Source organism: Macaca mulatta, chromosome 11, assembly GCF_049350105.2.
Source record: "Macaca mulatta isolate MMU2019108-1 chromosome 11, T2T-MMU8v2.0, whole genome shotgun sequence".
Lineage (NCBI taxonomy): Eukaryota > Metazoa > Chordata > Mammalia > Primates > Cercopithecidae > Macaca > Macaca mulatta.
Window position 1 is genome coordinate 50,753,257 of NC_133416.1, and position 17,314 is coordinate 50,770,570.

The window sequence follows — 17,314 nt, forward strand, 5'->3', positions numbered from 1 at the left end:
CACTGATCTCTGGCTCACTACCTTCTTATGCAACATGATTTTCATGATCATCTATATGGATCATCCATTCAATGTCTTGGACCCTCAAGTCCTCAATCTCAACCTCAACCTCACACCTCTGCTTCATCTTGGTCATCCACTGTCATGGTCATAACTTTGACTTTCTCATCTCCAACAACTGCATTAACCTTAAGCATCTGATTTTTATCACTCCCACTGTCCTTCATCACACCTACTTTAATACTTCCATTCCAAAAACTTTTAGTTGTTGTGAAGGCCCCTAATTCCTGCTTCTACAACTAGCCCACAAACCAGCCAGAATGGTGTCTTAAAAGGTAAATTAAATCATATCACAATCCAGTTTAAAACCCTCTAATCACATTTGCAATACAATCCAAATTACTTACCCTGGCTTCCAAGGACGTCTAAGATTAGGGACCCTGTTTATTTTCCAAATTTTTTTGTACCTTTACCCCCATTACCCGCTATACTCCAGCTACTCTGGCCTTCTTTAGTACTTTTGTGCTAACTGTTCCTGTTGTCTAAATTGTTCCCTCCCCAACCATATAGCTGCATCTTTTAGGATTCATGCCCTCAGAGAAGTTTTTCCTGGCCAATAATCTACAGGAACCTGCAAGTGATTTTTTTTTTTGACACAAAGTCTCACTCTGTCACCGGACTGGAGTGCAGTGGCGCTATCTCGGCTCACTGCAACCTCTGCCTCCCGAGTTCAAGCGATTCTCCTGTCTCAGCCTCCGGAGTAGCTGGGACTACAGGGACGCGCCACCACGCCTGGCTAATTTTTGTATTTTTTTAGTAGAGACGGGTTTTCACCATATTGGCCAGGCTGGTCCCAAACTCCTGACCTTGTGATCCACCCGCCTCTGCCTCCCAAAGTGCTGGGATTACCGGCGTGAGCCACCGCGCCCAGCAAGTGATTCTCTTTCACAAAACCCTATTTAATTTTCTGCATAGCAGTTCTAGGTAAAGTTTTTCTTTATTATTTATTGTCTATCTCCTCCAAAGAGAATGTTAGTTCCACGTGAGGAGTAAGCTTGTCTGCCTTATTTACTACTGATGATCCCATATTTTGAACAGTGTCAAGCACATGGTAGGTCTGCAATAAATACTATTGTTAAATAAATGAAAAAGCTAGTACAAAATAAGTGCTGTAGGAGTGAAGTGGAAGATAATTAGGAGAGGCATAATGCAAGAAGTGGCCATCTAAGTCCTCCAATAGTTCAAGAGATAGAAATGAGGCAGTGACCTCACAAGTAATGTACAAACAAAACATGCAACGTGTGAGAGAAAAACAAACAGTCCAGATACAGAGCAGTGGGGATGGGGAGGCAGGGAGAGTACTGTGCTGGAATATGCAGCTGAGTTCATACCAGATTATGGAAGATGTTGAATGCCCTGACAAGGACTTAGAATCTATTGGGTGGTCAATGGATGGCTGTGAGTGTTTGAATAGAAAAGGGACACAATCCCAAAACAGGCTTTAGTAAGATGATTCTGATGGAAATGAGCAGGATGTATCCGACGGAGTAACAGTTAGAGGAGTTGAAAAACAAAACAGCGTGGTCAAGAACATAGCTGTAGGGATTGGCTCTGAAAGAATAATGATCTTTTCTTTCTCCCAAAAAAATGGAGAAAGATAGACATTCTAAGCAAGTGAAACAGGTAGGGAAACTTGGGGAGAATGTAATTCCAGCATTCTGGTAAAAGAGTGGAACCGAACTGGAGGGCAGCAAAGGAGCCCACATGGCGTTAAGCCTGAAGGTGCAGTGTTCCCATTCAACAGAAACTGCTCATGACAGTGTGGAGCGGGGTGCCAGGGGGCGGGGGGGGGGGGGCGGGGGGGAGTAGTTTGCTTGGCGCGTGTGTGTGAGGAATTCGTTGGCTGAAGAGGGATCCTGAGAAGGTATTAGAGATACTGAACCCAGTCCTGCAGAAGCTACTTAACTTCGCAGAACTAGGGCGTCGCTGCCCTCCAGCACGTCCAAAAGTGTCCCCGACAAGGCCAGCAACTCTACCTGTTTCTTCTCCCTCCCCTAACTCTGCCTGTCCAAAGGCGCGACACTAGCCCACGTCACCCTTCTTTGGGGGCAAAGGGTATGGATGGTTCAATGCCAATCTCGTCACCCCCCCGCATACAAGCCCACCATCGCGCAAGAAGCTCGACCCGATCTACCTCGGTTCAGTGGAAAGCATTCATTTGCACAACGCTGTGCGCATGCCCGGAAGCCTTCAGCGTTTCAGCCTCCGACAGGGGCGTAATTAAAGGGGCAGGCGCCCACGTAAAGACGCGCCCTACGCAAGACACGGAGTTTCTCACTTTGTGGAGCCGCCTGAAGGCGCCAAGATGAAGCCATCGGGGAAGTGGGGAGGGGCCTGCCGGGTTGGCCCCGCCCCTCCACGGCGCTTCCTAGTTCGGCTGGTTCTTCTGTCGCCGGCTTCAGCAGCCCGCGCCCGGGCAGGTAAGGCATTCCCCGCCTTCATGCCTCGGTCAAAGGTCGTCCGAGGTCCGCTTCCAGGTCTTGGCACCTCTGCCTCAGGGTTGCTGTGGTAGGTTGCGGAACGGAAATCTCTATCATCCGTGAGAAAAGTTAGAGAGGAAGTGGGTTCCGTGGACAGAGCTTACTCCAGAAGAAAGACTTGGGTAGGTCCCCGGGAATCAAGAAGTTCGGCGGCCCTGAGAAAGAGCCTGAGGCTTGGAGGGACGTCACTCAGCTGTTCTGGGGCGCAGTCGGACCTCAAGTTTCTCACCTCCCAGGCCCTGGGTTCCGTGAGCCCGATTGCGAAATGAAGAATCTTCCCCAGAACCAGGAAGTCAGGCCAGCACCTGACAGATGCCTGTGGCTCCGACAGCTCGCGGAGCCTCCACACGATTGTAATTCGCTTGTTTCTCCGGCCTCCAAGCTTCCAGGGAATTAGAAAGTGGAGGGGGCTTATGGGATCAGATGGGTACATTCGCAGATAGGGGAAAAAGTGTCAGCTTGGAAGCCAGAGAGAGACAAAGGGATAAAAGCAAACCCTGTCCAGGTGCGGTGGCTCATGCCTGTAATCCCAGCACTTTGGGAGGCCGAGGCGGGCGGATCACTTGAGGTCAGGAGTTCGAGACCAGCCTAGCCAACATGGTGAAACCCCGTCTCTACTAAGATACAAAAATTAGCTGACATGGTGGCGGGCGCCCGTAATCCCAGCTACTCCAGGGGCTGAGGCAGCAGAATCGCTTGAACCCGGGAGGCGGAGCTTGCAGTGAGCCAAGATCGCACCACTACACTCCACCCTAGGCAACAGAGGGAGACGACGTCTCAAAAGAAAAAAGAAAAAAAAAAAAAAAAAAAAAAGCAAACCCTGGGAAAGCGAGAAAGCACTTTGAGCATTTAGAATGGAAAGAAACGGCGCTATTAGTGCTTCAAAAACGTAACTGCCCAAGGTCCCTTGTAAGCACAGGATATTAAAATCTGCCTTTTCCCTTTCTTGGAGTGGTCCTTGAAGAGGGCTATCAGGAAGTTCAAATTTCTTCTGTTTTCGTGCAAAGCGTTCGTTTGAAGTTTGCCTTCTACGTCTCCAAACTGAGCTTCTGATATTCCAGGCCGAACATGCTCCTTCCTCAGCTTTCTCCATCTCAGTAAATATCGGGAAACTTGGTTACGCCAAAAACCTTGGTGCTGTCTTCTCACTCTCCACATCAGCACATAGCTTTCTATTGGCTCCACCTCGGAATCCTAGGACTTATGCACTTGCTCTGCTACCACCCTCGTCCCAGCCTCCAGCCCCTCCCACCTGGCTTGTTGGTAGGCTCTCCTAGATGCCTCTTTCTTGCTTCTCTGTCCTTACTCCAACATCCTTTACTCCCAGCAGCCCCGGTATCCTTCTAAGACATGAGTATAGAGCATGTCTTTCTTTTCTCAAAACTTCCAGCCTCTACATCTCACCCAGGGTATAAACAAAGTCAATGCAAAAACTCTAAGGCCCTTGGAGACCTGGCCTCTTTACCTTTCTAACCTCATCTGCTACTTGCCTGTTCCCTCCTATGCAGTCTCACCATGTCCTTGCTGTTGCTCAGTGGGCCCATTTCCAACCTTTGCATTTACGTTTGCGTTTTGTCCGCAAACTTTTCCCAGATAGTCCAGTGGCTGGCTTTCTCCTTCTTTTTGATCTTTAATCAAATGACACCTTCTTATTGAGGCTTCTTCTGACTACCCTATTTATAATTGCAACCCTTTCTCTGTTTCGTTTTGTTCTTTCATTTCACTTGGCACCATCTAACATACTATAGAGTTTATTTATTTGCTTATTGCCTGCCTTCCTCCATTAGAATATAAACTCCATGAGTTCAGGTTTTTGTTTGTTTGTGTTTTCTCTAATTTTCCTAATGCTTCATCTCCAGGGGCCTGGAGCAGTATCTAGCACATAGTAGACACTCAGTAAATATTTGGTGAGTCAGTGGTATTATATTGTGTTTCTTAAATATATGCAAAGCATTTTCAATTACTTACTGTTGTGTTGGATCAATGTTCAAGAAAGATGTGTTATCTTTAATTTATGGTACACCAGCACATATCCCAGTTTGTAATAGGCAGCCCTATCTAATTTAATAGCTCTGGAAGGCCTCACCAGCTTTTGTTCATAATGATGATGTTCAAGTATCTAAAAATAAAGATTAATGGTTATACAGTATATTTTGCTAAGAATATATGGAAGTAAATAGTGTATTTTAGAAAGGATATAAATATATTAAAAGTACCATGGTTGATCAAATAAGACTACCAGGGCTGGGCGTGGTGGCTCTAGCCTGTAATCCCAGCACTTTGGGAGGCTGAGACGGGCGGATCACAAGGTCAGGAGATCGAGACCATCCTGGCTAACGCGGTGAAACCCCGTCTCTACTAAAAAATACCAAAAACTAGCCGGGCGCGGTTGTGGGCGCCTGTAGTCCCAGCTACTCGGGAGGCTGAGGCAGGAGAATGGTGTGAACCCGGGAGGTAGAGCTTGCAGTGAGCCGAGATGGCGCCACCGCACTCCAGCCTGGGTGACAGAGCGAGACTCCATCTCAAAAAAAAAAAAAAAAAAAAAAGACTGCCACCATCTCAAAAGCTTAGTTATTTTCTCAGACTTGTTATTTGTACCCTTTCAGTAGCTCCTCATTAGTGTTCTGGAAATTGAACCTAAATACAACTGTGCACATATCTTTAAAAAAAAAAAAGTTATATAAGAATAATTTCTGCCGGAAAATAATAATTGCTCCTTTTTTTTTTTTTGACCACCTATTATGTGACAAGATTTGGCCCTTTGCATGTGTTGATTTTAATTCTTACAGCAATTCTTAGATATTACTATCTCTGTTTTTCAGATAAAGAAAAGCAAGGTCCAGAGAAATATAATTACTAACTCTGGTCACAGTTGGCTTTGGTTAGAACTTAGGCCTGTGCAACCTCAAAGTTCATCTTCCCTCCACCGCTGCACAATCTTTTCCTCTGATCAAAGTGCTAATGAAGCAGTCTTAAAACTTTATTAACACATTTGACAAGAATCTTTTGCCCTCCTGTTTTGGGCACAGTACTTTGTTTGGGAAGGCATTGCATTCCATAAGCAGGTGCTGATTTTAATATATTTCTCAATCACCACCCCACCTTTTATACTTGTCTGAGTTGTCTTATTTGAAAATATGAATGGGTTTTCTTTACTATGAGAGTTAGTGGTAAGACGAAACAGTCATGAAGGTATTTAATTATTTATTTGTAAGCAAAGCCTCCTGTATTAATCCTAAGTGTACTAAGGTAAATCTTGAACAGTTTGAAAGAGATGACACTTTTAAAGTTTTTTTGCACAGTGTGTTTTCATTATTGAAAATTCAGAAAAGCAAAACGAAAACAAAACTATCATAAAAGTCATCACCAAGGGATAACCACTGTTAATATTTTGGCTTATGTTCTTGTAAGTATGTGGTTGGGAGTGGTATATGAATGTACATTTAAAGTAAAATTTTAATTTCTGGGATTTTGAACTTCTGGGCACATGTGTGGAAGAGTTGGCAGAAGGCCTTTTTCCTAGTATCCCTACACTCATCACCTCTGCTGGAAGCCTGGGTGCAGGAAAGCTACCAAATTTATCCCTGGCCTTTAGATAGTCTGGGTTTTTTCCTCAGTTCCTTGTATTTAGCTCTAATTTATAAGACTACTAAGCAGTTCTATCTTTTCTAGCTTTGTCAATCATGTTGTACCTTACAGTAGAGAGAAATCTTAATAAGGAAAAATAACTTGAAGAGAGCAACTGCAGAGTCTATAGGTAACCTAGATACAATTTCTTAATTAAAATTTAAAAATCCTCAGCCTTTCATTCAACACAAATGTCGTGAGTCGTTGCTGAGGTGAATTTGGTTGGGTCCCAGCCAGGAGAGCACCCATCTAACAGAGAAAGCAGATACGTAAACAGTAAAACATAATAATTATTAGAACAGAAGAATGACTAGGTGACATTTTGGAGCAAAAGAGATGACAATCAGGGGAAGCTAACAGTGCCTTTTGAATTGGGCTTGAAGGAAAAATAGGCATTTACCAGGGGGCCTTTAAGGTACATGGGCTATTCTTTTACCTGGCCCTAGACGACTTCACTTCCTGTTTCACAGAAAAAAATAACACTATGTGGGAACTCTTCTCCCTTCAAATATATCTGTATTTAAACCTCTGCGTCCTTCTTTCTAGATTCAAAAGAGACTTCTCTCTATTCAAGGCTGATTTCTTCACCTGTATGCTATTCATTATCCCATTTGTATTGCCAAACAACTTAAGTCTTAAACCCTTAACACCAACAGTTCTCAAAGTCTGGTTGGAGTCCCTAATGCTCTTTCAGGAGATTTATAAGGTCAAAATCATGTATAGTTAAAAGATTCATTCAGAATGCAATGGATTTTAATGTTCCAAGTTAATTTATACAGCTTCGGATTCCACATTGCAGCTTACCTTTAGGAAGTTATTTCTTTCAAATTTTAGTGTAGTATCAAAGAGAAATATCTACTAGTTTGTGAAAAGGCTATTAAAATACACCTTTCTTTGTAACTATATGTCTGTGTGAAGCTGGATTTTCGTCGTATACATCAACCAAAACAATATACTTCAGTGGGTTGAGTGCAGAAGCAGATATAAGAATTTGGCTCTCTTCTATTGAGTTAAATATTGAAGAGATTAGCAAAACCTTAAAACAATGTTACTCTTCTGTTTTTGAGGAAAAGGTAGTTATTTTTATTAAGATATATATGCTAACATGTATATTTATGATTATTTTAAATGAATTAATAAGTAATTTTTAAATTTCTCAGCATCAATTTAATATGGTAAATATTGGTAGATATAACCAACGTAAACAAAAGCCCTTTGGGGTCTACAATCGTTTTTAAGAGGGTAAAAGGTCCTGAGACCAAATTTGAAAACTGCTATTCTCTTGCGTGCTCTCTCCCTCTCTCTCCCTACCCCTCCACCCTTGTTTTCCCTCTGCTCACACTCCTCTCTCTTTCTCCTTCCCTTCATAATGAGACTTCTTGGAAAATCTGTTTTTGCCATTCACTCACTTTTTCACTATAGCTGTTCCCAAGTCACCAATGGCCTTCTGATTTCAGAGTCTAACATCTCCATCAGTGTCTATTTGACCTCTCTGAGTCTTTTGTACCAACCTGCCGCCTTTTCTAGAAGTCTCTGGTATGCCACTGTCCTGTTTTTTTTTTCTTGCCTTCATGACTAAGCAGTATTTTTTAAAATTCTTCTTTCACATCATTCCTTTCCATTCTAAGCATTCCTAATAGGCAACTTCATTTTATTGTTGTTTCAACCGTATATATGTATATGCTCTTAATTTGTATGAGGGCATTTCAAAAAGTTTGTGGAAAAATTGAATTAAAAGATAAAAAATGTAAACTTTGACTCAGCGCTATGGCTCATCCCTGTAATCCCAGCACTTTGAGAGGCCAAGGTGGGCAGATCACCTGAGGTCAGGAGTTCAAGACCAGCCTGGCCAACATGGCGAAACCCCATCTCTACCAAAAATACAAAAATTAGTTGGGTGTTGTGGTGCATACCTGTAATCCCAGCTACTTGGGAGGCTGAGGCAGGAGAATCACTTAAACCTGGGAGGCAGAGGTTGCAGTAAGCAAAGATTGCATCACTGCACTATAACCTGGATGACAGAGCGAGACTCAAAAAACAAAAAACTGTAAACTTTATTTCTGAACATAAGCTCCATGAAGTTCAAGGCACTTTTGTAAGTGATAACACCAGCCATTTGGGCCATCCCTAAAGAACTGAGAGTCCTGGGAATTTAACCATGTCAATAAAGCCTTTTTGCATTATTAACTGAAGAAAAATGGGTGCCCTATGAAGAGTTTTCAAGATTAGGAAACAAAAAGAAGTCAGAAGGAGACAAATCAGGACTGTAAAGTGGATGCCTGATGATTTCCAGTTGATACTCACAGAATTGCCCTTGTTTGATGAAAGAAAAGAGGAGGGGCATTGTTGTGATGGAGAAGCTTTCCTAGGCGTTTTTCTGCTAAACATTTGACTAAAGCTTTAGCAGAAAAGCTTTAGTTTAGAAACATTTAGAAAAGCTACTGTTTCTCGAAAACACTCTCTAATAAGCAGATGTTACCATTCTTTTTACCTCCAGAAAGTCAACAAGCAAAAATACCTTGAGCATCCCAAAAAGCTGCGGTCATGCCCTTGCTTTTGACTGTCTGCATTTGCTTTGATTGGACCGCTGCCATTCTGGGGGAGCCATTGCTTTGTGCTTTAAGATCATACTCGTAAAGTCACGTTTCATCTCCTGTTACAATTTTTTGAGGAAATGCTTTAGGATCTTGATCCCACTTGTTTAAAATTTCCATTGAAAGCTCTGCTGTCATCTGCAGCTGATCTGGGTGCAACAGTTTGGGCAGCCATCAAGTGGAAAATTTGCTCAACTTTTATTTTCAGTCAGAATTGTATAGGCTGAATTAGTTGTCTATGGTGTTTGCTGTTGGTTCTGCTGTTAATTATAGGTACTCTTCATTTAGGGCACGAACCAGGTGAATGTTTTCCTCAAAAATTGATGTGGATGGTCTGCTGCAGCAGGCTTCATCTTCAACATCATCTCATCCCTTAATATGAGTTACTGATTTGTATGCTGCTGGTTTTCTTGGGGGCATCGTCCCCATCAATAAAGCATCAGTGATTTCACCATTCTTCCAACCAACCTCCATATAAATGTGGTGTTTGTTCTTGCTTCACTTTTAGCAGAATTCATGTTGCTGTGGTAGAGGTTCTTTTCAAACTGTCTTATTCTTCTTAGTGCCTCAAACTAGATCCTATTTAGACATGAATGATAAGTTAGTGTGAGTTTATTTTGGAAATATGTTTTGCAAAAAAAAATTTGAAATCCATGCATGGTTTTTGCATGATATGCATTTTCCATGAACTTTTTGAAAACCCCTTATATATGAGAATACTTACATAGTGAGCATTCTTTGCTGAAACCTCTCTCCTAAGCTCCATACTGCATATATAAGTACTTGGTATGAAGGCCCCTAGATGGTGCCAAAGGTAGATATTTCACATTTAACATGAGTCAAAAAAAAAAAAAACAAAACAAAAGCAAACAAACAAAAAAAACCATCTTTGTTCTATCTCCCTTTCTTGTAATTGCTCATCTCTAGTGAAATTGTTTTGATTTGGCCTCCTAAATGTTTTCATGTTTTACTTCTCCATTCCCATACCCTATACTTTTTCCAAGCTCTCATTTCTGCTCACCTGGATTATTGCAGAAGTTTTCAAACTAATTTTCTTGCCTCAATATACAACCCTTTAATTTTTATCCAGAGGAATCCACTTAACCATGTAAGATTATTTAACATCCCTCCTAAAAATCCTGAAGTGGCTCTCCTGTAACTTTTAGTTTATAAGTTCAAACTCTTTGTCTTAGCATGTGAGGTACATGGTGATCTGGCCCTGCTACCTTTCCACCCTCATCTCTTCTCACTTAATCACAGGCATCCTATGGTGCAGCCATAGCAAGCTCTTTGCCTGAGACACACGTGCTCCCACCTTTTCCCATGCTATTCCCTCTGCCTGGAATTTTCTTCTGGGCTTATTCTCATTCCCTTTCATTCATCCTTCCAACCTCCCACTCCAGGCAAATCTGTCTTGATATCCCTCTCCAGAATGCCTCTGCTTGATGCCCTTTTTCTGGGCCCCATAACACTCTTGCAGCTTTTATCACTCCCTGTCACTGTTTATATCCCATGGTATACTGAACAGCTTGGAAACAAAGATTTTCTCTTCTCTGTGCTCCCATTTGTTAGTACAAAGACTGACATAAATATTTGCTGAATGTATTCATGAATGAAAGGAAAGGAATAGTCTTTCTGAAAAGGAGAATGACATGAACAATGCATTGTGTTATAAAAGCAGAGTTGTATGGCATGGATTTTGGAGTCAGACATAAGTGTAAGTCCTGGATCTTTCACTTACCACCTTTGTAAAATAGAGATGATAAAACCATACTGGGAAATAATTTAGTTGTTCCTAAAATAAATACTGAACAACACCATTATCTACAGTGTGCACGTCACTAGGTATATATTCATGAATAAAATTAGCATGGTCCTGAACTCATGGATCTTAAAATCTAATATGGGAGACAGTAAACAAGTAAACAAATAAATATATGATTACAAATACATTGTGCAATGATGAAAGATAATTAGGTGAAGGGCAACTAGACCTATTTAGATGTGGTCAAAGAAGTCCAAAGAGAGGAAGTGAATACTAATATAGAAGCCTATGATACAGAGAAGCTTTTCGCTTTTTACTCTTTTTGATAGTTTTAGAATGTTGTTCCATATGAACACATTATTTACTCTAAAATTGTATTTTAAAAATATATATAGGGAAGCAAAAATAAGTGACATAAGAACATCTGAGTCTATTTGTCTTAATTGGAAGGAAAGATCATTTCCTATTGAGAATGAGGTACATGCAGAACAAATAAAATCCACATAGAAAGAAGCAAAGATATGAAATAGTCACTAAGGACAATGAGAGGAGACAAGTGGAAGGATTAATGGCAGTGTTAGGCCATTAATGTGGAAAGGGGGTTACCATAAATTTGTATTCACATCAGCAACTCTGGTGTACAAGTAAAATTGTTAGATTTATCCCTAGCTGCAGCTCTCCAGTGTGGAGTAGCAGAAGAAAAGGGGGACTGCAGAAATAAAGATTCTGTCTAGAGAGTGGCTGAAGTGGTGAAACACAGGTTTTGGCGTAGTAGCAAATGAACTGTGGTCAGGCAGATCTCATGGACTCAAAAAATGTGCAGAGGTCAAGGAAGAGCAAGCTATGTGAACAGTGGGTGGGTGGACCCTATCTGTTAATGCTACACAAATCATTTCAGTACTTTTTTTTTCTTCTACCAAAGAACGTTGCATAAATTTTTAATCGTAAATGAGTACTGATTGAGCAACATATATTAAATTGAAAGGTAAATGTTTTTATTAATAGATTTGATTTCTGAATATGCTAATTCTGATAGTTTATTGATATTACTGCTAAAAAGAATTGCTCTGGTAAGTGTATTGCCCCTTTCTATAAATTATACTTGGAAAATATCAATGTCAGAAAAAAGTCCCCCGCTTTTTATTGCTATTAATAGGTGGAAAAAGGAAGGAAACCTAGAGGATAATTGGACAAATGAATTACAATTTTAGTTTCATCTTAGGGTATCAGTGACTTGACTTTGGAATGTTTCTTTATTATGGTATAATCAGTTGCTGGCATTTCATATCATATAGCAAAGTGTGATGTAGAAGCTTACAGATGTCATCTCTAAAAGTACTATAAAATTTTAATGAGATTTTTCCATATTTTAGGAATAGAAGATGAACAAACCCATAACACCATCAACATATGTGCGCTGCCTCAATGTTGGACTGATTAGGAAGCTGTCAGATTTTATTGATCCTCAAGAAGGATGGAAGAAGTTAGCTGTAGCTATTAAAAAACCATCTGGTGATGATAGATACAATCAATTTCACATAAGGTAACAGATAAAATTCTTTGTATTTGTAAATTCTTACATCACAATATGGAATGATTAATTGGTATAAGTACTGTCTAATGTGGCAGTTTAGAAAGTAAACCTCTATACTGTGGAGGACACATTGGTAGTAAGTAACCTCTTTTTGGTTGTTCCTTTTGCAATTTTGTATTCTTTCTCCCATATGTCAATAGGGCTAATATTGTGATCTCTCAAATAAGCTTTTTGAGTTAGAATCAATATTCCCACCTTTGCTGTGGTTCCCAGTTTGGCAAGCCAAGTGAAGTTCAGTCTGCCTCACACCTCTCATTTCCAGATTGAAGGAAAATAAGAATGTTATAAGAATGTCTAGTAAAAATCTAGAGCTTAAACTTCAAAGTGTGTAAATCTCTAATGCACTCTAACAGTGTATTTTGGGAGTTTTTCAATTTGACATTTTAAAGTTGTTGCTTACAAGTGTACACTTCTGTGAACAGAGTTCTTAAATCTTAGCCAGGATTTCTCAGTGCTATCATCAGATAATTTCAATTTTTCCTCTTTACTCATCTCTGCTCGATTTAGTGTAAAATATGCATGCAGATTTTATTTTTGTCAGTCATTGCATTTAAAACCGATGTCAAAATGTTTCTTTGGTAGCAAAAGGAAAAGAAGACTCTTTGTTATTTTCAGCATTAACCTCGGAAAGAACCTAATAGCCTTAGCTCCCTTGCAGGAAATGTTTCTCATAAGAAAAGCGAACATGTTAAAGTACTTGAAAGAAGCTTAAGTTTAAACTGTGTTAAGCCAATGTTTAAAGATAATTTTTTAATATTACTGTTAAAAACTTATGGAAGATAATTGGGGCAGTGGTGGCAGGAAGATAAAGCTCTTCTTTTTTTTTTTTTTTTTCCTTTTTTCAAGACTCACTCCTGTGACAGAAAAAGCTCTTCTTTACAGAATACCTGCAAATAATTGTGAAAAGAATGGTAGAATGAGAAAAATACCTATTTGTAACCACCAATGAGTAACTGATTCTTGCAAGCTCATCACTGAACCTAAAAAGCATAAGGTGAAAGGTGATTGTTCTCATGCATATGAGCAGGATATGCACAAGATTTTAAAGTATTATAGGCTGGGCACAGTGGCTCATGCCTGTCATCCTAACACTTGAGGAGGCCGAGGTGGGCAGATTGCTTGAGCCCAGGAGTTCAAGACCAGCCTGGGCAACATGGTAAAATCCCATCTCTACAAAAAATTAGCTGGGCGTGGTAGTGCACGCCTGTAGTCCCGGCTACTTGGGAGGTTGAGGTGGGAGGATCACCTGAGCCCAGGAAGTGAAGGCTGCAGTGAGCCATGATCATGCCACTGCACTCCAGCCTGAGTGACAGAGCAAGACTCCCTCAATAGATAGATAAAAAGTATTGTACACAAATTACTTGTGAAGTATGAAAGGGAAGGGTACATTTTTAATGAGGAAATCTGAAGTACACTTCCTTTACCATGTGATCAAATTTTAGCACCAATAATAATGGTACAAAATGCCAATATGTACCCCTGGATGTGATACAATGGGAAGGGCACATTATACCTATGTAGTATTTCTACCAAAATGTTTCATCGGAATTTAATCATGAGAAAGTAGTCAGATACATCTAGGCTGTTAGACTCATTCTATGACATCTGGCCCATATTCTAAAATACACTCCCACAGACATAGATTGAAAGAGAGCATGCACAAGAGCCCAGATATGGCACAATTTTATCAGTTATTCAATTGGTGAATCTAGGTGAATGGTTGTTCATTCTATCATTTTTTCAACTTTTCTGTAAGTTTGAAATTTTTTAAAATCTTTAGAGGAAAAAGAAAAAAACAATATTGGTTAAATTTTTAAATGTTAACTTTTCAAAACTCATTTTTAATTTTAAAGAAATGGAATGGAAAGAAATGGGATGAAAGCCGACTTTGTGATTTTTTTTTTTTTTTTTTTTTTTTTTTGAGGCGGAGTCTCGCTCTGTCGCCCAGGCTGGAGTGCAGTGGCGCGATCTCCGCTCACTGCAAGCTCCGCCTCCCGGGTTCCCGCCATTCTCCTGCCTCAGCCTCCCGAGTAGCTGGGACTACAGGCGCCGCCACCACGCCCAGCTAATTTTTTTGTATTTTTAGTGGAGACGGGGTTTCATTGTGTTAGCCAGGATGGTCTCGATCTCCTGACCTCGTGATCCGCCCGTCTCGGCCTCCCAAAGTGCTGGGATTACAGGCTTGAGCCACCGCGCCCGGCCTTTTTCAATTTAATTGAATTACAGTTAAGATTGAAGGAATAATTTCCTAAGTTTTTGTGTATTCTGTTTCTTTCATTAAGCAGGCAGATTTATTAAAAATTATATAGCTATCAGAGTCTTAAGTTATGTGGGAAGTAATATAACTAAGTAGATTGAGAATACACTCTTATGTCAAATGAGATCTGAATTTGGACCTCAACTTGGATACATCATATTGGCTGTGTGGCTATGGGCTTGTTACTCTACCTCTCCAAGCCTCGCTTTTTCACTAGTAAATTCGTATGATAATCATAATATCTTTGAACATGCTCATGTGTGTACATCCTGTAAACCACTAAGTAAATACCCCGTAAGTACCCAGTAGATTATTATCATCATCTTTGGCATCTTTTTTCCTCCTATTTTTTCTGTCTCTTTGTAATTCTTGCTGGTTCTCTTGTTGTCCCATTTCTTTAATGTTATAGGAGACGCTGTAGGCAAAACAGGGGCAGGGGAGATCAACACCTGTTTTCATATGACCTCAGTTTATAAATGCTGTTGTTTGAATGTGTCCCCAAAAGTTCATGTGTTAGAAACTTAATATACCCATTGCAAAAGGGTTGAGAGGTGGGACCTTTAAAGGGCAGTTGGTCATGAGGGCTCTGCCCTTATGAGTGGATTAATGTTGTCATGGCAGGAGTGGGTTAGTTATCTTGGGAGTGGGTTTCTGATAAAAAGGTAAGTTAGGCCCTATTTTTCCTTCTCTCTCTCTCTCTTTCTCTTTTCTTTCTCTCTCCCATGCACGTGTGCATGCTCTTTGCCCTTCTGCCCTTCCACCATGAGATGATGTAGCAAGAAGGCCCTAACCAGATGCAGCCTCTCGATCTTGGACTTCCCAGCCTCCAGAACCGTGAGCCAAATTAACTATTGTTTATAAATTACCCTGTCTGTGGTATTCTATTATTGCAGTACAAAATGAACTAAGACAATAGACTAATTTTGTTTCTTTGTTACTTACTTTTAAGGAGATTTGAAGCATTACTTCAAACTGGAAAAAGTCCCACTTCTGAATTACTGTTTGACTGGGGCACCACAAATTGCACAGTTGGTGATCTTGTGGATCTTTTGATCCAAAATGAATTTTTTGCTCCTGCGAGTCTTTTGCTCCCAGGTAAACTGATTGTGACCAGGGTGTCCACAAGTAGGGTGGAAAGACAAATGGCCAAAATAGAAATGTTTCTTCTTACTCTTACTTTTTCCTCCTGGTAGATGAAGTTTACATTTGAGAGTCCCTTTCTTTCTTTCAGCACTCCTCAACTCTTTAAAAAGCAGCACCGACAAAGGACACTGTGGACCCTGCTACTAAGGTGATAGAAGCTTTGTAAGAGTCAGATAGTTTTGTGCCAATAGGAAGTTTAGAAGGAAAGACTTCACACATCTGGCTTAGGCTGTAAGAAAGTAATTATTCTTTTGAGTTCTTGCTTTTTTTCATCTTCAACTTCTACCCTGATGAGATTCTATGATCATAATTTTAAAAAATTGTATTCTGATGTGTTAGTGTCTAGTTGCCTTCCTTATAACCTTTCTTTTCTTCCTTTGATGCCTTTCACACTAGTGGTTCTGAACCTTTATCATGCATAAGAATCACTTAGGTTCTGGTTAAACATGTAGATTCCTAGGGTCTGTTCCAAATCTATGTATTCAGGATTCTGGAATTGGGTTTAAGGTCTATATTCTTAAACAAGTGCTGCAGTGCCTCTGATATAGGTGGCTCATGGATTACTGTTTGAAAACACTGCCTTACTCTCTTTACCCATATTCATTATAACTTACAGATTCTTACTAGGTAGCTTCTTGTGTGTTCTGTGAGAATATGAGACCAACCTGTAGAAACTGGAATGATATTAAATGAACCAAGTTTCTAGTTTAACTTTTTCACAACCACTTCTTATTACTGAAAAACCACTTGTGTCTTACTTCATTTGTTAGATGCTGTTCCCAAAACTGCTAATACACTACCTTCTAAAGAAGCTGTAACAGTTCAACAAAAACAGATGCCTTTCTATGACAAAGACAGGACATTGATGACACCTCTGCAGAATCTTGAACAAAGCTATATGCCACTTGACTCCTCAAGTCCAGAAAATAAAAGTTTAGAAGTTAGTGATACACGTAAGTAACATTTTCAGTGCTTTCTACTAGTGGATTTGTCATTAAGACTAGCAGTGCTTTAAAAGAAAGCTTTTGTTCTTTTGTTTGTGCAGCAATCACAGGCACACTGGCAATAGCTCTTTTATGAGTTTTTTCCTCCTGATATATTAAGAACCATCTTCTTTGTGTTAATCAGTGATTAGAGGCAATAGGACATGCAAACAACCAGAGAAGCTATGAAAAAAAAAAAAAGTAAATATTTACATAACTTGGAAGGGTCACTTTTTAAAATAAAATATGTGACTAGAGTTTTGGGTAGGTAGACTAGACCCACTCAAATGTGTGACTAGAATTTTGGGTGGGTGACTACAGTGTTCAGAGGGTAGGATCACCAAACAGAATTCTCAAGAAAAACTTATAATTTGTATTTTAGAAATGGTTTTATATTCTCCCATCTTGTCTAATTCAAAATCATAAATATTTACATACATGTGAAATCTTCAAATGAGAAAATATTAGAATTATTAAAACGAATTTTTAAAATTTAAGCATGTTTTTCTTATTTTGACATTATAGGTTTTCACAGTTTTTCATTTTATGAATTGAAGAATGTCACAAATAACTTTGATGAACGACCCATTTCTGTTGGTGGTAATAAAATGGGAGAGGGAGGATTTGGAGTTGTATATAAAGGCTACGTAAATAACGCAACTGTGGCAGTAAAGAAGCTTGCAGCAGTAAGTTATATTTTCAGGAATAAAGAGTTGCTTCATAGTGTGCTCTATAATAAAGTTAATCTTTAGGAAATACATTATTTCAGTATGTATTTTCTTTAAATAAACATCATTCTACATAGTAGTTC

The 17,314-nt window shown here is 39.8% G+C and overlaps 2 protein-coding genes across 10 annotated transcripts in view; one reads left to right on the forward strand and one right to left on the reverse strand.

Annotated features, from left to right (window-relative positions):
• Positions 1 to 2,220, reverse strand: part of PUS7L (pseudouridine synthase 7 like) — a 40,238-nt gene extending 38,018 nt beyond the window's left edge. For all 4 annotated transcript variants that reach the window (XM_015151517.3, XM_015151516.3, XM_015151515.3 and 1 more), the window contains exon 1: positions 2,195 to 2,220. In XM_015151517.3, the coding sequence (XP_015007003.3) occupies positions 2,195 to 2,214 (20 nt within the window). In that variant the 5' untranslated portion in view covers positions 2,215 to 2,220. The remainder of the gene's footprint in view (positions 1 to 2,194) is intronic.
• A 198-nt stretch (positions 2,221 to 2,418) lies between these two features.
• Positions 2,419 to 17,314, forward strand: part of IRAK4 (interleukin 1 receptor associated kinase 4) — a 35,668-nt gene continuing 20,772 nt past the window's right edge. Inside the window, exons 1-6 of one of the 6 annotated variants that reach the window (XM_077952509.1) lie at positions 2,419 to 2,480; positions 4,400 to 4,447; positions 11,900 to 12,069; positions 15,327 to 15,472; positions 16,291 to 16,473; positions 17,029 to 17,189. In XM_077952509.1, the coding sequence (XP_077808635.1) occupies positions 11,909 to 12,069; positions 15,327 to 15,472; positions 16,291 to 16,473; positions 17,029 to 17,189 (651 nt within the window). In that variant the 5' untranslated portion in view covers positions 2,419 to 2,480; positions 4,400 to 4,447; positions 11,900 to 11,908. 6 annotated transcript variants of the gene reach the window in all.